Source organism: Vidua chalybeata, chromosome 3, assembly GCF_026979565.1.
Source record: "Vidua chalybeata isolate OUT-0048 chromosome 3, bVidCha1 merged haplotype, whole genome shotgun sequence".
Classification (NCBI taxonomy): domain Eukaryota; kingdom Metazoa; phylum Chordata; class Aves; order Passeriformes; family Viduidae; genus Vidua; species Vidua chalybeata.
The window spans coordinates 49,300,360-49,328,275 of NC_071532.1; the positions used below are offsets into that span (position 1 = coordinate 49,300,360).

The following is a 27,916-nucleotide window of genomic DNA, read 5'->3' on the forward strand; positions in this document are numbered from 1 at the left end:
GGCAAGTATTATTTATACTACTGAAATGATCTGGTAATCCAAAGGATAAAATAAACACTTCTTCATAATCCAATGTACAGCTGCTTGTTGGGACTCAGGCCAAACCTTCACCTTCAGATCATCCACAGCAACTCTACGTGTGAGTTTAAGGGAGTGTAGGTGGTGATTTCAGTAATATGTCTTTAACTGAAAAAACAGATATTAACTTAGATAAAAATTAGTGGGAGCGATTTCTAATTTTTAATGTAAAAAAGTGAAGTTTTTTGTACTTTAAACTTGTTACCTGAAAGTAGTGACAGCTTGTGGGCTAAGGTGGAAATAGGAAAGTTGGAAAGTCAAGAAACAGCTAACACAGGTTTAAAAAGTGAATTTATTTTAAGGGTGTTTTGTTATCCAGGAATTAAATTGAATGACAGCCATTTCGTAGCAGCCCTATATAAATGAAAAGAAATAAGAAAGCAAGTCTACTGGTTCTTCCACATGTTGCTGCCACTGGGTAACTGTTCACACCTACATTAGTCACTCCTTCAACAGGCCATGAAATTGTTTCAGCTTTTAAAATGTGTGAGAAAATCAAGGCAGGTGCTGGCACATCATAAATGAAAACCTGACCCTCAGGCTAGTACAGTAGTGGTGTTGTTACTGTTTTCATTCTGGAAACCACATGGCTTGTCAAGATGCAATGAAGTTATTTTGTGCTTTTATATTATTAAGACTCAGTGAGGTCTTTGGACTGTGCATAAGAACCATGAGGCTTACTGATGTTGGAAGTTATATTGATCCTCAGTACGTAAAGATGGCTTTTTTGGGATGTTATTACTGACTTTGTGCCACTCAGTAGCTGTTGGATTACTTAATAAGGAAGAAACTTGCTACAGAGGGTGCTTGCACATCTGCTGTAGAGAAATCAAATCCTGAACCATCCATGATCCAAAAAAACCTTAGTGACTTCTCTGAAAATCCTCTCAGAATAATACCACCCATAGAAACAGCAGACAAAGTGCTATTTTAATTTCACAGTAGAACAAACATTTAGTGTTTTTTCATAAAAAGTGTTGGGGAAAAAAGAGAACAGAGAGTTAGCTTCAGTGTCTAGATATTTTTTGTGAGCTCTTACTTAAACCTGAAATCCAGTGAATTGCTGTGGAGCTTCTTATCTCAAGAAACCATTACTGTTCTCTCAAAGGACTGTTTAATCTTCAATCTTCAGTTTCTTACAAGGTTTGTCTTACAAATAAAACTGTGTTGTATCTTGTTACTTTCGACCAACCGTCCAGTTTCTGTTGTCTCTTTTTTCCAAAACTTATACCAGACTGCAAAATGAAAACACCACAACTGAGTGAGGTTCTGTTAAAAGTTCAGATGAAATTACCTAAACCATTATGAGTTTTAGAAAGCCTCCATATTTTTCTTACTAACAATAAGGTAATTTAATCACTGTATAAAAACTGCCTTGGTTTTTGTGTCACATTTAACTCTATATGAAAATCTCATAATACAGCACTAGGGAATTAGAATTATCCTGGTACTGAATGAAAAGAACATTTTCAGTTGTGTAACCAGAAATGCCTGTACTATCTGAATATACTTGCTTTCCTCATTGCACAGCTGAAATATTTTCTTAATTTATAATTTGCTTTAATATGTAGAAATGACAGCAGAAAATGCAATCGGATTATTAACCTATTTTTACTTATTTCTCTCTTTTATTTCCTTTTCCAAAAGTGGGTCACACATTTATGTTTTCAAACTGTATTTTGAGTTCTCTTTTGGTGTCACTTTTTTGATTTTATACCCAAGATCACCTTGTACTTGCAGTGCTGTGCAATTTTTAATACATTCCAATGACACCTCCTGTGAGGTATCAAAGTAATGTTATTTTCCAGTGTATAGTTAGGGAACAGAGGCAGAGAGGGTAAGAGCAGCTTTCCTGTACCTAACTCTGCCTAGTAATTTAGGCTCCCCCTAACACCTACAGTTAGGAGATGTATCACCCCCTTGCCCCAGTGACTGAGCTGGGTCACATTAAAGGCTGTGGCAGGCAGTGTACTGAACTCAGATCTTCCAAAACCTACAACAGTCTTCTCTTTCCTGGAACATATTTCCTTTCTAAAATAAACAAATATATTATGCTGAAGTGATTAGAATACTGCTCTTTCATGTGGCTTGGCAAGAAGCGTGAACTTCATGATTTTTGTATTGCTATTTTAAAGTGTTTGATATTTCTTGTATTAAACTGATAATGTCATCCATCATCTCGGATTTCATGGTTTCTGTACTGATTGCTTTTCACAGATACTACTCTCTCAGGGGAAATCGGCACCAAGAAAAAAGTGAAAAGACTGTTAAGTTTCCAGAGATATTTCCATGCATCCCGGTTACTGCGTGGAATTGTACCACAAGCCTCTCTGTACCTACTGGATGAGGACTACCTTGGGCAAGCAAGGGTAAGACAGGTCTCCAGATCTCCGTTTCTTTTAATAATACTACAGAGAGTGTCAGTTTTTTTTAGTCTTCAGATAACCAAATTCCTGGCTGATCTTTCTTAAATTATCCATATTATATGCCTATCTCACAACAGATTGTCCATTCCTCATTTGTGGTTACAGCCTTAAAGGCTTAGGTCTCAAAGCAACAGAAAATGTTGCTAAATCTATTCAGCATTTTCAGATTCCAACAACTGAAATTATAATATGGATTTATTAAAGAGTGAAGGATTTCAGGTTAAGTTACTGATTTAAGTGCAGCCCTGACACAGCATTTAGTTCATCCACTTGAAAAAAGACAGGTGTCTCATCTGATATGGAACAGCTATTAGGCAACCTACAATAGCTCTCCATAGTGGCAAAGGCTAGGAAACATGGAACATTGACTGCAAACTTAGCAGTGATCAAAATATAATTATTTCGCAGCTCTTACACTTACTTTGAATAGTATTTTCTAGCAAAACTTGCACAATTGATGACATTGGGATTATATGCCTAGGCAATTTTTATTCTCTCCTGGAGGACATTATATGCTAGGTGTTAGAAAGTAATTAAGAATCCAGAACTGTTAGAATGTAGACTAGAGAAGGGAGTGAATGTGTATTTCATTCACACATATGTCACTGTAGGTCATAGAGGTAGTCCAAAATCACTCTCCTGACTCAACTGTTGTAGCTGTAAAAACACTGCAGTTGTAGGTAATGATGGATTCTTCTGCATGTCTGAGTGGGCTTAACAGTAGCACTGTATCTGAATTTATAAAAGTTATTCCTGTGTTCTTCTTTGTTTAGCACATTGTAACTCATATTCACCATGAGACCTAAGATTTTAAAACACTGTATTAGAAACCTAAGAGAATTTGCACTGACAGTCTGGGGACATGAAGAAACAATACAGCATTTGTGCAGTAAAAGGGAATATTTTCATAATATTTTGGTTTATATTATTTATTGTTTTGAGTTCCATTTAGAAGTTATTTTAATGTTATGTTCAAAACCTTCTCAGTCAAAAGTGCAAGTGATATCATTTGCAGTACAGCCGCATGAGTCTGATTTCTGATATTTCAAATGTGACCACTATAGGTTTCTCGAAAAAAACTTTAAAGCTGTAGTAACCAATCCTGTGACTGATTAATGTGTAATAATAATATAAATCTGCTTTACAGTGTGACATACCAGTCACTGGCCTTTCCACATTTGTTTTTTCCAGCATATGCTATCCAAAGTGGGAATGTGGGATTTTGACATTTTCTTGTTTGATCGCTTGACAAATGGTAAGTAAATTCTTTAAGTCTTTATTTTACTATCTCCTGTATATGACTATTAAAAAAAAATCCATCATTAATTGTTTGCTAAATGTTTCCAGTTCAGGTTACTGAAGATAAATTGGCCACATTTTAACCTCTATTAAAATCACATCCTGGAACTTTTTCAGGCTTTTCCTGAACTATAGGGTAGTGTTTCAAGTGTGCTTTTGTACTAATCTAATCCCCTACATTTGTTGTTGTCACCTTTTCAAAAGATGTTTCTGTTTCATTTGCCTGTGAAACTCCCAAGCCACTTTAAATATACCTGTTAGATACATTGGTCAATAAATCCAGATATCCATAATCAGTCAATTTCTATCAATACTAAAGACATTTGAGTGAAGATACCCTTGCTTCTGTTTAGCAGCAAAAATTAGGAAATTTATTAAGAGAGTAAAAATCAGTGAAATGTTTTCTCTAAATACATGTCTGTAAAACCATCCCCCTTCCCCACAAATGTCCAGACAATACCCCTTGATCATGTAACTGCTAGAGAGGGTAATGATCACACCTTTCCCCTTTCTGTACTGCTCAGAGAACTGAGATCCCTCATTCCTCACCCCAGACTAATTAGGTTTGGTTGGGGCAGAAAATGTAGAAAAAAGTTGGTTTAGAGGGTCATTCAGCTGAGTGGCTGGCAGTGAAGAGTGAAAAGGAGTGCAGATTGCCTGGGAAGCAAAAGCATAGTTCTTCTAAATTATCTTTCTGTGCCCCTGCTCAGTAGTCAAGACCAAGTAAGTTTCCATGTGTTCTTCATACAGATACTTATTTTCCTTCCTGAGTTACATTAAATAAGAAAAGACTCCCTTCAAACTTTGTTTATGTGTAGTATGGGTTGGTTGGTTTGGGGTTTTTTCTAACTTTTATGTTAGAAAGTGTCACTGGAAAGAGTGACACTGAATTAAGCAGTGCAAACTTTTTAAAATACTGTGTTTATGTATAGCTGTTCATGTAATACTAGTAAGGCTCAATTTTGCCAGTGTTCCCAGTATTGGATTTACAATAAGGCCCTTGCAGCATTATAGTGGGACTTGAGAATGTAAATGCTGCAACTCATTTTTCCTGTCTGTGTCATTGTTACAAGATGCAGTTGTAGCTGAGCTAGGTTACATGGATTAATTACATGTTTATGCAGCCATATGCAAAATAAAAAAAATTCATTCCAAACTCCTGCTTTTTAGTAATTAATTAATTAGTACAATATGGCAAACCAAAGTGGCAGAAAAGCCACACTTGGTTCTGTTGTTTCTGATGATAGACCTGAATTATGAAAATTATGTCGCTCTGAGACAAGCCTGTCAAAAGATTTTGTTAAAATCATGTCAGTTTGCCTTCTTCCAGTTAAAACCACAGTTTGACTGTCATGTTGAAACAGCAAATGTAACTTCATGGCATCTAGACACAAGAACGGCACTCCATTGGTACAACCTTTCCATCAAGTCTTGATTACATATAGGAGTAATTTGTATAAGTGACTTCTGAGTACATGAGAATCATCTAAGCTCACTTCATTGGAGATGAGGTGATAGGAGCTGACTAATAGGAAATTACCCAGATTTTTAGCCTTGCTTTGTTTGTAACTACATGTAAAGGGAATCTAAGAGTTGTTCCTTTCTGCTTTTAGGAAACAGTCTCGTAACACTGCTTTGTCACCTCTTCAACGTGCATGGACTTATTCACCATTTCCAGTTAGACATGGTTACATTACACAGGTTTTTTGGTAAGTGCGCACCTCAACGCCATCTTTGAATGAAGTTTATAGCTTAAGTAGAGCATCAGAGAAGGCACTGGCTTGGTCTATCTGTGTAAAAATGATGATGTCATTGGAAATACTTCAGTAAAAGATGTCCATGATATACATCAGCATATAGTTTGCAGGTATTCAAGTACTTGTTTCAGTACCTAGTCAGTGGAGGGATTTCAAAAGGCTCTGCATTGGGCTGAAGCATCCCAGCACCACAATCACACTGGTGATTTAAAATAAGATATGCCATGCAGAGATGTGGCTAGATTGGGCCCACACAGACAGACAGACACTGCAGAACCTATGCGTGCACAGTACAATTGTGGTGCAGTGTAATTATTTTAGTGACTAAAAGGCCACTGAGACCCAGGGCAGTTAAAAGCTTATGTGGAAAATTTAACAAATTATATCAAGCTGTCCTGTCTACACTGAACAGTGTTGATGAAAGCCCCTGCTGCTGTTACTGCCAACAGAAATATTAGCCCCATGCTGTCAGTGAACCAAAAGAAGAAATTGGCCAAAATCAATTACTTTTTGCATCACTTTTTGAAAGCAGCTAAATGCCAGTTTTTCATGCTGTCAAGCAGAGTTTCCAAAGCAGGGTCTCTTCTTTAAGACTGCCTAATTGTTGCTTCTGGAAAGTGTTCCTCTGGTGCGGAGACAGACAAAATCTCCCTGATGTTTCTAACTCCTGTGGGCAGATGTGACACGGATAGTCGGGCAACTAGAACTAGCGGTCTAAACTCACAGTTTAAGAGATTACCCGCTGTACCTCCAGATGCGGCTGGAAACAAACAGAAGGCTTGGACTTCCTTTGGCACTGCTCGTGCTGGCAGTGAGCGCCATGGGAGATGTGTCCGTTGGCTTTCCATTTGATTAATTTGATCGTGTCTAGGAGGGTGCTTTAGGCAAGATCACATGCAGCTTCCAGCGCTCATGTGGTGGTGTCCCACGACCACGTAATGGTGCACACGCTGCTGAAAGGAACAGAGGGATATGAAGCACACATCTCAATGATTTTTCTGTCTGAGAGAAAGCTGAGAGTTAAGAGGTTGGTGCTCCTGGTCCAGCTGGACCGGTTCCAGCGCTGCAAACTGAAGCAAGAGGGACTGGTATTTTAAAGTGAACACACAGATGCGACTAAAATTGTCACAGGAGATTTTGCTGTGAATACCCCAATGCTGAGTTTTTTTGATTCTTCCCCTGGGGGGTGTAGGAATGCCTTTGCCTGTAGTTCATTACTCAAATAACAAATCATGGCAGGATATCAGGGTCTCACTCCCTACTGCCGTAAAATAGGTGATACTGCCTTAATGGCACACTACTACCCTACAACAGCAGCCTAAATAATTACACTCTGTTGTGGATAAATTTGCTTCTCTTCCTTGTTTATTTTACTCCTCAATGAGAGCCTTCACTAAGGCAAGAAAGAGGTGATTTAAGCACTAGACCCAGTATATCCCCTTGGGCCTCACAAATCCTTTCATGCATTTTTTCTCTAAAGGTGCCCTGATAAAAGCAGCAATTTAAATAAGCTACAGCTATTTGAAGAAACTCCTCAGGCAGCTGACTGCAAAACCTCAGATTGTATTTTAAGTCCAGTTCCCATTTGTGGCCATGGCATTCAGAGACGAAGGAATCTTTATTTTCTGTTTTATTTGCAGTTATGGTTCAAGAAGATTACCATAGCCAGAACCCATACCACAATGCTGTCCATGCCGCTGATGTCACACAAGCTATGCACTGCTATCTGAGGGAACCCAAGGTAATCACAACCTTTCACACTGATGTTGCTTTCAGATGGTTCTCAGATTTTTTTTCCCCGGGTTGAAATAAAACCCCCAAGAGATACTTCTAGACAGTAGAAAGTGATGGCGTGCTGGAAGTCAGCAACAAGCCTCAGCTACAGATTACGGATGTTTCAGTCAAGCTGTGAGAGTCACTTCTCATCACGCAGGCATCCTGTCTAAGTGCTGCCATATGAGCTCCAGCCACCACGGCGTTGTGACCCAGCTGTGGTGAACTGCTTGAAGTTCTTCTCCCACCAAACTCAGAAGGAGGCAATGCATGTCTGTGCCTCAGCCATCTCAGAGCATAAGCTCTCCACATCACTATTTCAAAATTAGGTACAATTTCACCAGGAAAGGTGAAAACAGTCCCTTCAGATGGGTCTGTTGCAGGGTGTCCTCTGCACGAGTATTTGACTGCTGCTGCAAGTTCTTGCAGCATCAGAGTGGTGTTGCCTTGTGTGTTACTAGAAGGCATTGTGATAATGCTGTGTTGAAACATAGTATAAGAACATAACTAATCTTTTCTGGCTTGGCTCAAATGAAAGGATGTTCTGCTAGAACTAGCAGTTTGTTACACAAGAATATAGCAATGGTGAGGACAGGAGCAGGCCCCACCTTTCCTGTATTTTCATCTCCTGCAAGATCTGCAAGTCCTTTCTTGCCAGGAAGTGCAGAGGACAGACAACATCCCGAACCTGGACCATACTGCTCATCAGTTCTGACCTCAGGATGCTTCTTTCATCTCATAGACCTGTACTCTGTACAGACTCATTGGGCTGGTAATAACTGCCTCACTCTCACAAACAGAAAATGCTAAGACTACCTTTTTTTGCTTCTAAATGAGCCCTGTAGCAGAAAAAAATCTGGACAGGTTTTCCAACTTGAATGTTTGAAGTTAGAAAGGTAAATTATGTTCCCTAATAAAATACATATACTTGAACTGAGATAGATATTTAACAGCCAAGGCTGAAATTTCAGAAGTTGGTAAACTGCATTTTATAACACAGTACTGTGCTAGAAAATTAAAGCCTAATCTTTTGTTGGTATTACTAAATACTTGGAGAGACAGAGCTCTTACAATGGATGCTAACATATGCCAACCTGCCAGCCTACCTGTTTGCTTTTAAAACCAAATGAGACTATGTTGAAGTCCTTCTATTACAACAATCCTTATATTGCCATGAGTAATAAAGAGATAAGAAATACAAACTGTAATAAAAGATGATTATGTAGAATAATATCTTTATAGATGTATGTTCAACATTTACCTTAAAAACATTGTTCACAAAATTTATACTTGACATTTGTGTACAAATGCCAACACACCCAATCTATGCCATGATGTCAGCTGGTTTGTTTATTTACCAAAAAAAGTATTTACTATTCATGTTCTTATTGTGATTAATGTGTGTGATGATTCAGCTTGCCAACTTCCTCACCCCATCGGACATCATGCTTGGACTGCTCGCTGCTGCAGCTCATGATGTGGATCACCCAGGGGTCAACCAACCCTTCCTGATTAAAACTAAGCACCACCTTGCCAGCTTGTACCAGGTAAAACTGCTCATCAAGTTGCTAACATAAAAAATGCAGTCAAGGAGAGTTTAAGCAATTTGTGGTGAACTTTTAATACCAAAATCTGGCAATGGGAGGATGCAGGTCAAGTAATCCTGCACTTTAGAGTCTGGGCAATTTCAGTCAAGCACCTCACTGGGTGTCACTTCTTAGAGCAAAGCTGATACAGGAAAATAGGTGGAAATGTCAGATTTTTTTTGAGGACATTTAAGCCAGATCACTTGTCTGGGCTGTTTCTGGTGTAGATCATCTAGGGTGAGGAACTGTAGGTAGGACAGTTAAAATCATGACAAGAAGATCTCATCTTCTTTCAGTGAGCAAATAAGCAGCAGGCATACTCTAAATTGGTATTACATTAAAGGAAACCTTGGCTTCATATGACTGTAGTAAAATTAAACACTTAATGAGCACTGCATAAAAAAAAAATGGAAAAGAGATGAAACCAAAGGAAAAGTCGCAGACATTTACAGTAACATTCCTCAAGATACAAAGAAAGAACTTCAAGAAAGCCACTAGGTCACACCACAGGCTGTCTAGACCAGTATCCTGTTTCTAAGAGCAGCCAGTAAAAGATCTCAGAGAGAAACATAAGTCTGGGATAAGTACAGAGTTGTCCTTCACCTAGTATACATCCTTTCAGCTCTGGCAAGAAGTAGTAGAAGATTCCTGAAACAAAAACACAGACTGTCTTGTTCAATAATTAGCAGTGAACCCATGCTTCTGATTTTTGTGGTCCTTTTTGAATATATTTGAGATTTTGGCCCATGGCAATTGTTGTAGCTTTGTATTTTATCTAAAAACTGTCCTATGAGTGTAATCTCCACACACATGTATACGTTGTTATTATATATGCACATCTCTCTATTCTTTACATGTACTTATATATACAATGTGCCAGAGCAATTTGCTGCCAGAGCAAATCTTAATTTTGGTTGCATTAACCATAATTCACAGGTAGTAAATGGAGTTGTGATTTCTAGCCTTTAGAATCACAGACTCATAGAATCATGAAGGCTGTGAGAGATCTTTAATATGATCATATCCAACCCAGCTGTTCACCCAGCACCAGATCCAGACACCTCTTAAACACCTCCAGGAACAGTGACTCGACCACCTCCCTGGGCAACCTGTTTCAGTGCCTGACCACCCTAACAGTAATAATTCTTTTCTACTATCTAATCTGAATCTCCCCTGTCTTAGTTTAAGGCCATTCCCTCTGGTCCTCTCACTGCAGACATGGTAGGAGAGACTCTACAGCCTCATTTCAGGTAGGTGTAGGGAGCAATCAGGTCCCCCCCAAGCCACCTTTTCTCTGGGCTAAGCACCCCCAGTTCCCTCAGCCACTCCTTGTAAGACATGTTCTCTGGACCTTTCATGAGTTTTGTTGCCATTCTCTGGACATGCTCTAGCACCTCAGTGTCCTTTTTAAAGTGAGGGGCCAAGAACTGGACACAGCATTCGTGGTGTGGCCTCACCCAGTGCCGAGTACAGGGGGACAGTCACTGTCCTGGTCCTGCTGGCCACACTATTCCTGACACAGGCCAGGATGCCACTGGCCTTCTTGGCCACCTGGGCACACACTGAATCATGTTCAGTCAGCTGTCAGCCAGCACTCCCACTGGGCTGCTTTCCAGCCACTTCGGAAGAGTCAATTTCAGCCTTCGTGGAGGTTGTCAGAAACAGAATATCCTGCATTTAAAATTAACCTACCTGAAGAAGACTCACTAATAGCTACATACACATACTTAGCAAATTGAGAGATTGCTGTGATGTGCTTACTGCTTGATAAAAGAGTCTCTCTTTTTCTACCCTACACAAGCAACGTTTGGGTTTTCCCATAAGAAGTGGATTGTGTAATGGTGCAACTGTCCTGCCCTCAGACATGGGAATGGGCTGGACTGTGGGAGACCCAGCCAAGGCACAGTTATGCTCAGACATTGAAAATGTGACTGGCCTCGTCATAAGCTGATGCAGCTTATTATGACATACCCATATGTTTCTGGTCCAGTCTTTTCTAAACATCAGGCCAGCTGAGTGAGGAGGGAAAAAAGCCAGGGGCCTACGCTGCAGTACTTTGGGAATGGTAAGGGTTTTTTGAAGAGGAGTGAGTAGAGCCATTCCACAAAACTCCTTGTCTTTTGAAAAGGTACAGACAATTCCGTCTCAAATTAATAGTGGCAAACAGTACTTTAGAATTAGGTTGAAAAATCAGGCTAATCTGAAAGACATACAGCTAAAATACTAGTATCTTGGAGAAGTGGTTTCTGCTCAGGTATTTGGGTTTGAATGTACTTAAAAATGTTGGTTAGAAAAGGCAGTGACAAAGCAGAAAATGCAATCTTTCAACAGCAAATGAGATCTGAAGTACCCTACTTAAGGACATTCACTGGCAAGTTTGAGTTATTTTAACTGAAAACAATCCCACGTTGTTTCCAAAGATCTTAGTAGTATGCGGTATATGGATGCCAATAAAAATAACTCCTGGAAAAAAGTTTTGCTGAAAACATTTATAGTCAAAAATTTAGATTTAGTGAATAGTCTTTAAAACATGTACTTTAACATGTGCTTGAAACCGAAACAAAGTTCTTAGATTTTTGGTTTTTAAGTACAGAGCCACAGAACTGCTGGGATTAATCCGCAAAAGGATCAAATGAAAGTAAGTTTTAACAGAGCTGGCAATCATCTGTCATTGAGACATTGGACTTATCCATGTATGGCCTTTCTATGATTTTAAATGTCTCTTGACATTTAAATTAAAACTTTACATTTACATTTAGAAGAAAAGGTTTTGTAAAATAAGGTAGGTCAGTTCTTGACAAAGATGTAAAGTGTTTGACAGCTTCTGAAGTGCCTATGTAAGAAGAGTCATGTTTCAGGAAGACATCACCAAGGACTTCAGAGCTTTCAGTATTTATTTTCAAATGAAATCTATATTTTATGATGCAAGACACTTCTGTTTTGTAATCTGTAGGGTAATTTTCTAAGGTCTGTTGCACGTGATTGCACGCACCATAATTTTCTACAAAGATAAAAGAATTCTTTGAAATCTCCAGCATTACAAGGACCTTTGAAAGCATAGAAGGTGACTCTAGTGGTCTGGAGGTCACTTAGTTTTCTGTGAGGAGCACAACGGCATTCCTTGTAATGTGATGCAGACTTCACTTCTGACTTGTATTGTCTGGCTTTTAAATGAAGGATAAAAGTTTAGAAGTGTGGATAGATCACATACAACCTATGTAGTACAAAACAGATTTCAGAAAACCATGAAAGGACACTTTACAACTTTAATGTAAGTAAGCTGGAAATAGGAAAGTACATTTTGGGCATCAGTAAAAACAGTTCTCTTATGCAGTCTTCCTTAAAAGCAACACTTCTAATTATAAGTGTAATTTTTGACTGTTTAACATTCTGTAGTTAAACCAACTGCTCAATGAGTAAGAATAGATTGAAGAGATTGAAAGAAATTCTGATCCCCTTTGACTCTGAATTAAAATTGAAGTTTGCTCTGCATATAGTTAGTAGCAAGTCTTCCTCTCTTCAAGTTACTGTTCTTTTTCTGATGTGTATGTTGAATGCAGTGGTTTGAATAGCTCAGACTAAGTAACGGATTGGAAATATTGTGGTAGCTTAAGCAAAACAAACTGTCATAGTCTTGAAGTCTTTGTTATAGCAATCTACTGGGATTGGGCTGTAAATGTGACAGAAGCTTCCTACAGTGCAGCCTTTAAAGCAAAGCTGCACTACTCAGTTTTTTTTAAAAACCAGAACACCACGTGAAGCAGAGCTGAGAGCCCCAGTCTGCAAGCCAGCACAGAGACTTTCCCTGCATGGGTTGTCTCCCACCAGCCTGGGTGATCAGATAGCTCATGGCAATTAGTCTTAATAAAGCAGTAGTGTGTTCCTAGGGGGAATAGCTGACTCTACTAATTACTGGCAGCCGCTTCAGGGATTCTGGCTCCTTACATTTAAGAGGAGAGTCATATGACTTCATGCTTAGTTGTTGCTTGCTAACATGACCTTTCCTTTTCCCTCCTCCCTGTAGTTTCAGTGTGGGAAACTAAACAGTGCAGCGATATCAATTTGAGGTTCCCCTTATAGCAGCAGGCAAAGAGCAGAAACTTAGAGGAGTGGAAATACTCTGAGATGACTATCTCAATGTGCTTTTTTCCTATGAGTAACTACTAATTGGATTAATCTTAGATGTCTGCATCAGGTCTCAGATGCCTCAGCCCTATTCTGGCTGGCCTTCAGTATGGCCAAGGAGCAGCTGTATCCATGGAGTGTAATTCCCTCTTTGAGGCAGGTGCTGCTGAAGCAGCTCCTCACAGCAAGTAAGGCTGCCACGGTGGAAGGGATGCTCCAAGGGAGATCTCCCTGCTTGCAAGGTTTCAAGGATGCAGTCAGGCTAGGGTCACAGGAAACTGTGCATACAGGCACTGTCTTAAAAAGTAAGCCTTCCCAAAAGCCAGATAGAGTTTGTCCAATTTAGTAGGAAGATGGCAGCCTGTGGCCTTGGGGTGACTCTTGGGACCAGTATTCAGCTCTATGACTTGGTAGGTGAAAAAAAAAAAAACAAAAAAAAAAAACAAAACAAAAAAAACCAAAATTTTGTTATTATGTCATATTACATTATCTTATTTTTCTTGGTCAAAGTGTAGGGTTGCAAAAGTCCATCCTGATGTATTTAGGCAAAAGGAGAAAAGGGATATTTAAGTTGGCAAATGAACAGAATTCCTGTCAAAAGTAATTTCTGTATTGCATAATTGATGTTGTGATCTGAGTCCATCAGCTCTTCCTAAGAAAAAGAATTGGTTTTTACATGGTTTGAAAGTTTTGGATTTGGTTTTACTTTGGTTTTTTTTTTCCTCCAGAATCTGTGATTTCTGTAAGGGAAACAAACAGACAAACCCAGAAAAATACCAAAGCAACATTGTTTCTGTGAATTCAGAAGCAGCAAAAAGCACTGTGTAAAGTACTGTGATAGGAAGTCAATCCAATTTTTACTCTCACATTTGCACTAGGCAAGATGATCAAAATGCACATTGGATCTTGGTTATGCAATGTTTAGTTTTTTAATAGTCATTAGATATGACAAGACTACAAAGGAAGATGGGGAAGACTTAGGCAGAAAATACTGCTCAGTCCCTCTTGGAAAAGTGGAAGCTGCACATCATGTCCCACAGGAAAGGCACTACTATGGCAGCAAAACCTCAGAGCTATGGGAGGGACTGTGTGTGAGAGAGCTAGAGGTCAACAGTGGCTGGAGAGAGGGATTCTGACTCCACTTTCCTAGCTGGCAGTGACAGGGTGGAGTTCTTGTTCTGCTGCCTGCTCAAAAGGTTTGTTTGTGTTTTGTTTTGTTTTTCTTATCCAGTGCTCAGCTACTGCAAAACAGGGAACAGATGAAAGAGGTTTCTGAACAAGTGACATTTTTGAGGCATTTTGGGGTAGAAAGTACTCTGTGAACTAAACAAGTGATGATGGGAAAATGCACTGTGTTAGGATAATAATTTCAAGTCATCAGACATAAGATACCAAATTTGTTGTAATTTACTGTTAACCTAGAAAGCTCAGTTTCAGCTCCCTAGCAGTTTTTTTCTGACCTAACTTTGGTTCCACTTAGTTGAAAACAAGGAAACAAAGAGGAGTCAAAATTTGTTGCAGACTAAGTTGCTGAAGCCTGCAAATGCTCAGCAGTATTGCTATTCCTCTTGTTTTGACTGAACAGCTGCAGGCAGCTTCCAGTTCCCTGACTCAAAGGGAAATTTGGCAGTTTAGTTTTCATTTTCTTGTCCGTGCTGCATTCAAACTGTAGATGCTGAAAAGTCAGCCTAGAATTAGTAGGAGGTAAAAATATGCTTTTGCACTCCTGCTTTAATTTATTTGTTAATAAATCTGCTAGAATGCAAACTACCTCTCACTCAGATGAGATTAGCTCCTCTGTTCACAACAGGATTCAAAAACTGCAGAGCAACAGGCCTCTAGGGCTGACCTTAGCTAAGAAACCCAAAAGCACAAGGTCCTTAACTGTAGAAATCTAGACCAATTATTCTAATCCAACTGTGGCTGAAAAGCACACGTTTTAGATTCATGTTACAGCATGTCCAGCCAGCTCTGGGTATCATGTGATATGGCAAATCCCTATGTGTAGCTGTACCATGGATACCATCCTAATCCTTGTGTTTACTGGTGTTATTCCTCCCCAGAACATGTCAGTGCTGGAGAACCACCACTGGCGCTCTACCATAGGCATGCTTCGAGAGTCACGGCTGCTCGCCCACCTGCCCAAGGAGGTCACGTAAGTGTCCACCAGAATCACTGAAATTAGGCCATGGCCTCCTTCTCCCTTCTTAAAAGCACACTGGAAAAGAGGCCCAGACTTCAAAATAGGCTGAAGTTCCTGCCCCTTCTTGGTGCCACTGTGAAATCAAGAGACAAAGTTACACAATGGAAGTATTTTTTAGGACCTATCCACTTCTGCAGCACAGGAATGGCCATTCTCAGCACCAGGAACATGAGGAGTCCCAGCAAGAGTGGACTTGGTCAGATGGATTGTTGGCATTTTTCATCTTTCATACCACCAACCAAATATGGAAAGATTTAATGATTAAAAACAGGACATTGAAGGAGTTGGTCAAGGAGCATCAAGACTGCTCTGGACTTTCACGTATCACTGAGGGAATGTGGTTCAGGCTTTATGGATAAAGCAAAAAAAGAGCAGCCACATGAGCACCTTGGCCAAGTTGCGCTAGCTTTTTACTTGTGTTAGTCCCACCAAGCATGGGAGATTGAGACAGTGAACAGACTGCAGTAATACATTTTAAATCACAGGTGACCCTACCAAGAAAATAAACAAGTTACCTGGAAGCAATAAGCTCTGTATCCCTCCAGAAATTCTTTGCATCAGACCAGCAACTTTAATGGACTTCAGTCTAGACCTTCACAGCTTTGACTGCAACTTCAAAGTTGCAGTATTCACTGCTCAGCTCTGAGCAGCTGAAGTAAGACGTGAGCATTTTTCTTGATGCAACATGCTGTTGTTTCAGGGTGGGTCTTTTTGTACTTTCCTAGCACTTTTCAGAAGCTCTCAGAACAACCTGTGCCAACAAGCATTTTTCTTCTACATTATCTATTCTTCTTGAACCCATTTGGACAGGTAGAACAGTTGTACCCTGCAAAACCTATCAGAGACTGACCAAACAGATCAGACTGATTCCATAAAGAAAGAGGGAGCTTTATGCCAGCTCCAGTGATCCAAAGTAGGTTATTTTGAGCTCTTAATGTTGAATGATTCCACGATTAAAAGGGCTTATTTACCTTCATTGCAGACAGGACATTGAGCAGCAGTTGGGCTCCCTGATCTTGGCAACAGACATCAACAGGCAGAATGAATTTTTGATCCGTCTGAAATCTCATCTTGACAATCAGGATTTGAGGCTGGAGGATGCACAAGACAGACATTTTATGCTTCAGGTAACTTCAATTTTTTTAATATAGTTTTTATTAATTTTTCAGGTCACATATGTTAAGAGTAGTATGTTATAGCATGTCTGGACATCAGCCTCTCCTTACCTATTACCAAAACACTTCCCTTCTGCCATCTTCTGGCATATCAGGCAAGCATAAGGTACCTCCAGTATTTCCTTATGTAATTTCCTTGAGTTAAAAAGCTGTGAATGCAATAGATACAGGAGGGTGTCAAATGCTAAGGAATGGAGGAAATAAGCTAGATTATTTCATTTCCAGAACACTGCTTCTCTTTCCAGGTAATGCTTCAGTTGTAGTGTCTCTCTCTCTTCGGGCAAATGTCACTCCACTGGTGTTATTTTCTAGCGCTGTGCAGGAGAGGCCCCTTGTTGGTGTTCTTTCCAGGACACTCTGACATCAAGTCCTGCTCCTGTGATGGATGCTCAGAAACTGCCTCTGGAAAGACAGCTGTTGCTATGGCAGCAGATGCTTCTCTAGTGCATTTGCCAGCTAATGAAAAACCCATGCTTTATTCAAAAATCAAATAGATTCATACTGGTTCTTCCAGCTAAACAGCAGTCATTAGCAGACTCTTCAGAATAAACCTCTATCTATTAAAGCATTATTGTGATTAACATAGCTACATATACTTGCTTCTTTGGAGAAATTACATTAATTTCATTCCTAAGTACATAAAGAAGTTGAAGTAATTGTTTTCATTTATAAAACGAACATCTACATATTTTCCTTCCATTAAAGTAATGGAAAAGGTGACAGCTGCAAAGAAGTGCTGATCTGTTCATTCTTCCCCCTCCAGCAGCATGGGAAATGTAGTAGCTTCTCACCAGTTCTGGCTCAAACAGTCTTCTGTCAGATTCCTGCACAGACTGTGCAGGGCAGAATGATAGGTTGACCATATTTCTGGACAGATAAGGCAAGAAAGCTGTGCAAATACCAAAAGCAGAGGAGTTACAGCTCTGCTATGGAAAAAAAATGGTTTCTTATGCACTAGGAACTTAGGAACAAGGGAACAGACGGTAAGATTTACTTATCTGGTGGATTAGTTATGGAAGAAGAAAAGAAAAAGATCAAGAACTCTTGATTGATTAGAGTAAGCTAAAGAATGTTTGAAAGTCCTTGCAGTAGACAATAACATTAAGGCCAATCAGCTTAATCCAAAGAGAAAAATGACTTGGAGATTTCCCTCTGCTGGTTCACAGGTCTGAACTCCTAGAGGAAATACTTATGTTTTCTTGCTGGGTGCCAGAATGACTTCTGACTTCTGTCAGACAGAATGACTATGTTCAGTCTGTGAAGAAACAAGGCACGTGATATTTTGTTCCAAGGCAGTAAGACAGGCAGACTATTACATGGTTTACTTTTCTGAAGTAATTACTCAGTTTTAAAAACCTTTTTCCCCTGTACTCATTCTCCTACAAAGCACTTAAAAGTACTAGTTAACTAAGTGAAACCAGGCCAGGGACAGTGTGGAGAGCCCTGTGCTTAGCTTTGTAAACAAAAATATGCAGACATTAAGATGAAGTGTAATTGAAGTGAAATGCAAGGTCACTCACTGAGACCGCAGAGAAATCATGCCCAAATACACCAGCTTGGCTCTTCCCTTCCTTGTCATCAGCCATGGATGCTGAGCCAAGCAGTCAGCAGGAGCCAGCCTGAGGCTTTTGTTGGCTTATTTCTTCCAAGGAATATCCAAAACACTTTGCAGCCTTGGAATTCGGTCCTGCTCTTGTTCTCACTACCGTAAAGTGGAGGGCTGAATGAAAGTTTTGTTTGCAGCTTAAATAAATGCTCTTTCCTCAAAGGGTGCATTTGGGTGAGGCTGAGTCTCTGAAAGGTAATCTTAACCCTTCCCGGCATCGCTGGTGGGGCCTGGGAGTTCCCTGACTGCAGATTTACTGCTGAAGCACTGATAAACAGTACCTTCCTTTCTCACTACTACTTTTCTTCTTGCTTTCAGATTGCACTCAAGTGTGCTGACATTTGCAACCCTTGCCGGGTCTGGGATCTGAGCAAGCAGTGGAGTGACCGGGTCTGCGAAGAGTTTTACCGGCAAGGTCAGCCCCTTCAACTCACAGCAGCCCCCTTTCAACCTCAGCTTTCCATGGTTTCTGTGTGACAAGCCAGAGGTAGCACTGAAATGTCCCTTGAGAATGAACTCTTCAGAGATGCGCTGCCTCACTGGAAAAGTGGGAAGGGGTAGAAGAGCAACAAGTGTTTTTCTGCTCCTGTACCAGCATCAGAAAGGAGGGGGGGTTTTGCTGTGCCTCAGCAATTGAGTTCAGCTGAAAAGCTCATGGCTGGGTTCTTCTCTGAGACCCTCCAGTCACCATGAGCGTTTCTGAGCTGGAATGGTGCAGGCGCCACACTGCCCCAAAATCCTAGCACTGTGTTTTTTCTTGCTTTTCATGCTCCCACTACAACTCTGATGGAAGCCTTACTCTCACTGTTTCCCAAATATGACACATTCTTCTGCCTGCAAATGCAGAAAAAGGGTTCAAACACGCTTCCCAGCATGCTGTTGAAAGGGCCAAAGCAGGCAAGCCAAACCTCAGCTAGAACCTACTGCAAATGTTTTCAGACCTCTGCAGAGAGCACAGTCACGCAGGGGTTTTTTTTTGAAACACAGTAATTACACCATTTGGCTCTATCTGCATAGGCAAGGTCATGCTGTGCTACAATACAGGGTGCAGCAGAGTTTAATCGCTGCTAAATTCTTTCTTCAGAGCATCCTGCGAGTTGAAGGCAAGTGGAAGAGCACACAATGAAGTTCTTAGTTCATTTAACATTCTGCACTACAAAATAAAGCCACATCTGAGCTGGTACCTGGTACAGTTAGTCTGTAACAAGGGCAAACCAGTCAGTGAGTTAATTTTCAGCCCATGTCAGTTTAAGCTGGTGAAATGTCTTTGATGCCTTTGAAGCAACATAAGCAACTTGCCCAATGCAGGTTTAGTTAGTCAGGTGTGTATAAGGCATAATCAGCAGGCAGCTCAGGAGGTGCAATACCTCCCCTTTAGTGTATTGGGGGACCATGCTGAGAAAGACAGCTCAACTCTTACAAACGTAAGCTTTTTCCACTGCCCTCAAGATTTGTTCATCTACCATCTAAAACATACCTCTGAAATGAGATACCAGAGTACATGAGACCAGTTAGAAGCATCACAGGGAGGAAAGGAGCATTTTGTGTGGGACAATTATACAAAAGCTGTGGTCTGATTATCACTAGTGGCTGTATAATCCTGTTCAGTGGTACAATACCCCCAGTATTAAATAGCATGCATTTAGATACCATTATCACTTTAAAGCGTTTTTGTAGACCTCTCTGCCCCCTTACACACAATGATGGGGCTTGAAGGTACTTTTCGGCACGAAGTTTAACATTTGGAATCCATAAGGTCTCATGTTTTTATTTTTAACTATAGATGAGACAGATAATACCACAATTAGTGCTTTGTTTAATCTTCTTTCTGGAACAAAGTTTTAACAGTTTTTTAATAGAACATTTCTAAGGCCATTTTAATAGAGACTCAGATCCTGATCTTCCAGTGTTCTGGTGCATCTACACTAAATCTTAGTAAATAAAAAATACAATCTAGGTACATTTCAGGGAGCATTTGACACCTACAGCAGCTCCTAACAAAACCCTTTCCTAGAAAAATACTCTAATATATTTTCAGATCTTTTAAAAGTCAGCACAGCTAGGAACACAGGGTAAGTAATAAAACTTGATTTGTATACATGAAACTGGAAGTAGTAAGAAAAAGCTTTCGAGAAAATGGCCGATGTTGAAGCAGCATTCATTATCAGTTTCTCTGATAGGGTTTTAAAATTGCTTGGAAGATATTCCCTAGCATAAAAGTTCTCAGGAACTAATTCATGCAGTTCCTTTTACAGTAACTTGAAACAAAAAAAAAAAAATTGACCGTCATTTGAAGTACTTACCATGCAAAAGCAAATCTTATCAAATCTTTGTCAATTACTTAATTGACTTCTAAAAGACAAGAAGATGTAGATATACTTTGAGCCAGACAGGTCAACCATTTTCTACCCAGAACACCTACAGAGGGGATATTACTGGAGTTAGAAACTTTCTTTTATTTTAGTCAGTTTTGGAGGGGTAGATGAGAAGACGACAAATTGCACATTTGGAAACATAAGAAGCTGTTATTGTGTCTCAGTTTTGCTAAATTGTTCCTTTTGGTTGTTCATGAAGCTAAAAATGTTATCCTGATACTTTCTAAGTACCCAATTAGAACTGAAAATACTCTGTTCACATTTAAGAAGTGATTCCATGCTGCAAAGGGAAGAAAGCAAGGCTTAGAAATGCACAGTGTTTTATATGGGGCTATAGAACCTGAGTAGCACAATAGCAAAAACTGTTCATGGGGAGAAAAGAGCTTTTAAACAAAAACTGTGGATTTAAAGCAAAATGTTTCTTTATGGGTTGAATACAGTGTTTTGTCTAAACTAGCGTGTCTTCTTACAGGAAAGTTCTTCCTAACCAGCCCTCACTACATCCTTATTACTAAATGAGATGGACAAAATATTATTGTGTGAGGGGAAGTGGCACATCTTAGCTTGCACACAGTTAACTCACTCTTCCCTTCCATACTGTAAACAGGAAAGGTCCTGTACCTCTTGCAGTAACCAGGATTGTACACTGGCAGGGAAGGCTAACAATCACAAAGGATGAATGTGTTGCACTCACAGACAGAGAGTGTTTTAAGAAAACCCCTACACCCAAAACTTAACTCAGAGCAATCTTTGCATGAAGTAATTGCAGGCATGGGGAACGCAGTCTCTCCAGCAGAAAAAGTAACTGCTGTCTTGCATGGCAGTGAGCAAATTACACACTCTGAGATGTTTTTTCTGCTGAATTCTTAAATCCAGCATGGTTGTTGCTATTGATTACCTTCAGCTCCATAAAAAAAACATCTCCTACCATTACTATGTACAGAAACCTGTCCTGTGTGACTATTTCTGCAGGAATAATTTCTGCTGACTGTTCATAAGCATCTTCTCAGTGCCAAATCTGGTCAATTCTGCATCAGGAGCAATCTGAGGTGGCATCTGGAGTGAACAGATCCCCCAGCCAGGTTTTTCTTCCAACAATTTGAAACAGTCCCCAGGGCTGGTCACTGCAGGAGCTGCCTGCAGGAATCTTCAGGGCAGTCTTGGATTTGGAACTAGAGACCTCCTGGTCCAGTTAGTCAAATACTCTGCTATGAAGGTGGCTAGGAGTTCAGCCAACTACTTTGCTGTCTCGAGTCAGTCCTGTGCAGATGCCTCTCTGGGGACTTCCTGGATGACCCGGGAAATACATATGCTCAGTGCAGCAGCAAAGGCATAGCTTGATACCCAGCTACTGCACAGTAATAAAGACAGACTTTTTAATTTCATCCTTTTTCCACATTTATAACTTGAGCTCCATAGCTCTTGACACTTGAAACATTGCTGGAGTCCATGCTTTGGTCCTTACTAGTTTGTTAGTCCAGCCACAGCTGTGGGCTGCCAGGCTCCAACACTCTTCCCTTTATGAGCCACTTCCAGAAGAGCACACTAGCAATTTCCACTACAGTACTACTGTAAATCTAAAATTGATATGCTGCAGTTTTCTGGTAGGAAGTGATCTGAACAATGAGTAAACAAACTAGAATGTCTTAAAAACCTTTCACATAAGAGAGTCTATTTTAAAAATTAAGGTCCTCAGAACACTTACGTGCTCAGATTAATGTTCATCTAAAAGTCATCTTTTCTTAGATTTTTCTTTGTATGGATAATTGGTTTATCTGATACCTAAAAAGAAGAAGTCCAGAAAACGAAGGTATTTAGACATTTACCGTGGTCATCATTGGTAGAAGATTCCAGTTCCTCCCACAGTTGCAGACACTGTAAGAGTGTGGCACAGGTATGGAGAAGAGGTAAAAGTGGCAGAAAAATATTTTTTTTCCTTTTTTTTTTTTGCAGGTGATCTGGAACAAAAATTTGAACTGGAAATAAGCCCCCTTTGTAATCAGCAAAAGGATACAGTACCAAGCATCCAGATTGGTAAGTATTAGTTTCATTCTCTTCATGTTTATCTCACTATGGCAGAAGGTGTAAGAGAAACTTTTATTCACCACATGCCCCACTCCAATCCAGTTGTTTTAATAATAAGAGCTGCAGATACCATATAAGTTAAAAAATATGTTCTAAATTAAAATGTTTGAAAAGAAATCTGTCTAAGCCAAATGTTCAACAGAAAGACAAAGGAGTCTTTGCATAGGGGGAAAATACCCATGGGAAAAATTTGCAGCCAGTGTTGAACACTGGTTACTTTCTTGTCTGAAATCTCCTCAAAGAGTTGTTGACAGTCACAGAGTTTACTGTGACACACAAAGATAAAGCCATATCTTGTCATCTATGCTGGTCAAAAGCTCTGCATTTCAAAAGGAATTGATGTCTGTTAGAGAGTTTGTTGTTATTTCTCATCAGGGCTTTTGCCACTTACCTTGCTCTGTGCTTTTGAGGCAGTCAGTGGGGCAGTGCTCTTGTGGAATTAACTTGTTGCTCACCAGCTGTCCCTTGTGTGTTTCTCCAGGATTCATGACGTACATCGTTGAGCCACTCTTTGAGAGGTGGGCCCAGTTTACAGGCAACACTCCCCTATCTGAAAACATGCTAAACCATCTCAGGAGGAACAAGGCCAAGTGGAGAAGTTTGCTACATAAGCAACACAGCAGTAGTAGGAGCAATGACCACTCAGGCCAAGTGACTGGCAGCCAGGAACAGACTTTAAATGAAGAAGAGACTCCTTAGTGGCAGCTTTGCACTTTTCCTTTTAGCACTGCTATCTCCGTCTTGGTCACAGCAGCAAAAAAAGTCCCAGGGAGCAGGAGCCTGGTTGTCAACATCATGCAAAGACAAGAAATGGCAAAGCTCTAAGGGTCCTCATGAACACGCCCATGGTTCTGCTGGGTTTCTTTTTGATCTTCACGTTCCTCTCCCCTCTCTTCATTCTGCGCATGCCTGATGCTATTTAGTCACTCCTGATCCCAAGCTGCCCCAATGCGGAGTCCTAGTCAGCAGCCAGGAAGCCAGGCCAGTTCCAGCTGCCATGAAGCAGGGAGGATTGCTGAAAGAACAGGGGGCACAGAGAGGCACTCTTGGTGATCTTTTCATTTACCACAGGTCATACTAGGACATATGCCCAGAGCGCCACACCCTTTCTAGGCTGGCAGCTGGGCTGCACGTTAAACCACCAGCATCTCCAGCATCCAGAGGACATGGACCGAGCGGGACGGTGCTCGCAGAGGGCAGAGAGTCGGGTTGTTTTAGTAGTTAAAAACCTTTTTAACTTTTGTATTCTGTGCACTAAACAAAAGATCTATAAACCTTGGACTGAAGTTACTCTCGGTATACACACCTCCAGTGTAACAAGGCTTGTTTTGGTAATCATTTTTATGCCACTTTGGATAAAAGACAGGCATCTTCTCATTGCAAGGAACAGTATTCCCTCGCAGCCGAAAGGGAAGATGTAGTACAGCCTAAACCTTTGAAACACAAACAGATCTAACTTTTGAGTACTGTTTCAAGTTACCTGTTTATATTCATATGTGTACATTTTCTGTAAATAGAAAGCGCTACTGATTCCCATGCCAAAATACTGGAGTACTGTGGGATGATTGCTACCTGTAAAAACATTGGCACTGTGAACAGAATACTGTTAGTTTTAATACAAGAGAAAGCATTTGTAAATATGGTATAGAGTTTATTAATATACACCATTGTTTGTGGATAAAAGCCTTAACTTCTAGCATCCTTCATCTTCTGATAGCTGCCAAAATCATATAATTACAAGATACGATTCTGAACTGCCTTTCCACTATCTGAGATATATCAAAGGTCATTAAGGAATGAAGTCTGGCAGGATAACTTCTTGAAAACTTCAAACACATTCCATATGGGTCCATGTTGTTAATCCATGGCACCTTGCACATTTGGTCTAGGCAAATGTTTCACCGAGCCTCAAGTTTAAAGTTCAAAAAACCCCCCAGGCCCCACAGCAACACCACATGATTTGACAGTTCAGCATGATTACCATTTATTCAAATGTGTGAATTTTTACTAAATAGCTTAGTCATCTACAAAGCACAGCATTAGTTCTGGAGTTCAGTTGTTTTCTTGAGAGATGTTGCAGTGTAGCTGATTTTTTCCCCATATTCCCTCCTTAGATAGTCAGCATCAAAATGCATTTGTATTTTTCTTTTAATTAAAAGAATACTTCAACTGACTTTTAGATTAGTCTCACTCAATGAAGGAAGAAAATGTATTGTAGTCAGACTACTAAAAATCCTCTTAGCTATCATAGTGGCTGAAGAATTTTCTATGATCTCATGTTTGTGAAAGATACTTGGCCTTAACTATGCCGTAAACAACCTCAGTTCAGAAAGTCTTTATTAAACTTTACTTAAGCTTCCACCATTTCAGTGAGATTGTATTCTCAGACACTACTGCGTTGCACCAAAGGGATTTTCCCCTGCTCTTCTGCCCCCAGAAAGAATAACTGCATTCAGGTGAAGTACGGTGTTGTTATGAACCCCCTATACATCAAATCTGTACAGCTGCTTTCCAAAAGAATGAGCAGGTATGGCCAGGTAGTCACATTTGGATGTGGCTCAATGTGACTACATTGAGATGTGAAGACATTGAAGAGGCCAACAAAGAAAGAGCTTTTTAAGTTGGTTTTTGAGAAATATGAGAAAGATGTTTACTCACAGAAGTGCAAGGGAAAATATAAAACATTTTTCTCAATTACAGGGATTATTGACTTGATGAAAGTTCATGCTCATAAGGTGACTAATGTGTGTAGAGGAAAATAAAAAGCATGAGTTTTGTGAAGGATGATTTACTCCTTCTTTGTATGTATCTTCAGAGAAAAGAGGCTGAAACCCGGTGAAGTAAAAAGGGGCAGTGAGCACACAAAGCACTTCAGCAATGTTCTTCTGCCTCTCCACTGCTATGGAAGGTACAACCAGACCTCCTCCTAATTTAAATGAGATTCATATAGTAGAAGGACCACAGCAAGCAAAGGGCACTCAGGAGAGTTGTAGTAGAATTGTTTCTAACTACAGGACGTAAATGTCTTCTTAAGCACATGAAGGTGGTGCGGGTGGAAGCACCACCACTTTGCAGCTTTTTAGATGTACCTTTCCTTCTGACAGATGTAGGACAATTATTAGGACATTATGTGAGCAATGTAATGTGCTGCTTAGAAGCACTTAAGTCCATACAAAAGAATGTAATTTTCCATATTTTATCTTTTTACTAAGAAATTGAAGCCCTTTGCCATCTAGCTCAAAGAATTTTTTTTAAATGTTCTGAAATTTAGTTAAACCCAGCATCTAGCAACATAAAAAGCTCTTGACAGAAACATTGCTGAGCTGTTTCTGTAGAGCTTCCAGAAAATAGGTCCAACAGGAAAGCTTAGGTACAAATCAAATTTTGTTACAGCCACATTAAACCCAAGCCCTTTTCTACAAGTGGAACCTACAGGTTCCATTACAAGTTTGCTCTTACCATGTTAAAACTTTCCAACTTTAAAAAGCTCTTCTGAAAATTACTAGGCTGTGGGGGATTTTGGTGCACTGAACATACCAGTTAGATTTCAATCACCTTATCTAATGAAATAGTGCTTGAAAGAGGTTCAGGGTGGCCCCAGCAACACTTCTGTACTTGTGAGCCAAAGCCATTACACAGGTTTGGGCCTGGGCCAGTTTGCCTCAGGTGCTCCAGACAGAAGTGCTCAGAAAGGGTAGGCTCTGGCAGCAGATGCCTGACAGCCAGATTCCCTGGGGTCTGTAATGCAAAATGCAACCATCTGATTTCCCGTAGAAACCCTAGCTGGTACCAGCCAACCCAACAGCACAGCCAGTGCTTAGCACATGCAGTTGTGATATGTGTGGTATTCTCTGATTTGGAGGGCATTTCTGCACTGGGTTTGTCCCCAGTGTGCCAACAGGCTGCTGATGCACAGAATAGAAAAGCTATGCAGATAACACAGATTTTGGTGGTGTCAGCCCTATCAGCCACTTTACAGAAGGCCCTTGTAAATTATTTTTCCTTCCCACTGGGCCAGTGCAGCTGAAAGATTTTGAAGTTTTCAAACTGAGTCAAGGTTTTCATATATAGAAAGAGGAAAAAAGCTGTTGAAAGCAGGATGTTAAAATGTTTTTATGCCCCACAAATGAGATTAAAATCTAGCTCCTCTAAATGAAGATTTAATACCATTTAAGAGGCAAAATTCTGTATAACTAACAATAGTAAGTGATAATAAGTGAAAATCTTAGGCTGGTTAAAATAATTAAGTAAAGATTTTACCTACCTTTGTGTTTTAAGTGTCAGTGGTTCAGCCACCAGTCAAATGAGGAATAAAAGGACTATTGACAACATGTACCTTTGAAATACAAGGAACAAAGACAGGAGTAGCTGAGATTAAGTAGAGTCTATGGAGGAAAAAGAAGAAAAACCAAACACATGATCTGCAGTCGTGTCTAACCTAGTCTACAACACAGGTCAATTAGCTTTGTATAAACTTGGTTTTCATGAAAAAAAACCAAAACCTCCCCAATGATTAATGAGAAAGCTGTAAATGAGATAAGACTGTTGTTACACTGCATAGTGACCTCACCAGCTTTGCAATCCAGGGTTTAAATTTCTGTTAAAAGTTTCCATCAGAGAAGGCACACTTAGCCCTTCCAAATGAATTCTCAGAAAGGAAAAACTCAAGTAGTCACCTTTTTATTTTCGGGTACCAGCCAGAAATTATTGCTTTATATTTTAAGTCACTCATCTGAGTTGTCCATAAAGTATGCCCATTCCCTTCCTGATGCTACCATGAGCCCCACGGACGAAAATCAATAATTAAATTGGAATGAAAACCCTGCAAATCCAAAAAAGCCACCCAAAAACACAAGGCAAGCTTCATGCCATGAATATGCATTCAAATTACTTTGATTGGTGCAAACTGTTGCTCTTTGTTTCTATAATCCATCCTATATTTTAGGTACATAAACTTTTAAGTGCAGACTATAAGCTTGACTTGGATGTAAAATATATTCTGCTTATCTTTGAATTCAAGATTGTATATGTCATGTTTATTGTAAAGCATTTTATATATACATAGTCACATATCTTATACAACTCTATGGGCCAAACACTGGTCCCCCCAACTTCACTGGGACCAAGAATCAGCCCCCATATGTGCGTATATATGCCATATGCATCATTCTGAAAGGAAGCACTAGATTGTGTGAAAATGCTGTGACTGCTATGCAGTGATGCCAAGAGACTTAACTGTATCTTTTTTAACATACTGCTGTAAGTATTCATCATGTCAAAGAATGACAGCTAATAAAAAAAAAAATGTGAAGTGTTCCAAGTTCTTTGGTAAAGCCAGTTGATTGAAGGATCTCCTTTGTTTGCAGAAGACATTCTGGTTTGACAAGGCAGCAAAAATCCCACTGCATCCAATCTCTCACTGCCTCTC

At 40.0% G+C, this 27,916-nt stretch overlaps 1 protein-coding gene and 1 long non-coding RNA gene across 5 annotated transcripts in view; one reads left to right on the top strand and one right to left on the bottom strand.

Annotated features, from left to right (window-relative positions):
- The window catches only part of PDE7B (phosphodiesterase 7B), a 169,263-nt gene extending 141,464 nt beyond the window's left edge, over nt 1-27,799 (top strand). For all 3 annotated transcript variants that reach the window (XM_053938000.1, XM_053938001.1, XM_053937999.1), the window contains 10 exons: nt 2,296-2,447; nt 3,696-3,759; nt 5,417-5,512; nt 7,201-7,301; nt 8,749-8,880; nt 15,108-15,199; nt 16,230-16,374; nt 18,347-18,443; nt 22,357-22,437; nt 22,970-27,799. In XM_053938000.1, the coding sequence (XP_053793975.1) occupies nt 2,296-2,447; nt 3,696-3,759; nt 5,417-5,512; nt 7,201-7,301; nt 8,749-8,880; nt 15,108-15,199; nt 16,230-16,374; nt 18,347-18,443; nt 22,357-22,437; nt 22,970-23,187 (1,178 nt within the window). In that variant the 3' untranslated portion in view covers nt 23,188-27,799. The remainder of the gene's footprint in view (nt 1-2,295; nt 2,448-3,695; nt 3,760-5,416; nt 5,513-7,200; nt 7,302-8,748; nt 8,881-15,107; nt 15,200-16,229; nt 16,375-18,346; nt 18,444-22,356; nt 22,438-22,969) is intronic.
- Nucleotides 425-22,970, bottom strand: LOC128785427 (uncharacterized). 2 transcript variants are annotated; one of them, XR_008429869.1, is made up of 5 exons: nt 22,880-22,970; nt 22,109-22,185; nt 16,219-16,338; nt 6,285-6,513; nt 425-1,313 (listed from the first exon to the last, which is right to left on the bottom strand). It is a non-coding gene; the product is annotated as an uncharacterized LOC128785427 (long non-coding RNA). The 2 variants fall into 2 exon arrangements; XR_008429870.1 differs by lacking the exons at nt 22,109-22,185; nt 22,880-22,970 and adding an exon at nt 16,474-16,761.
- Nucleotides 27,800-27,916: the final 117 nt, after the last annotated feature.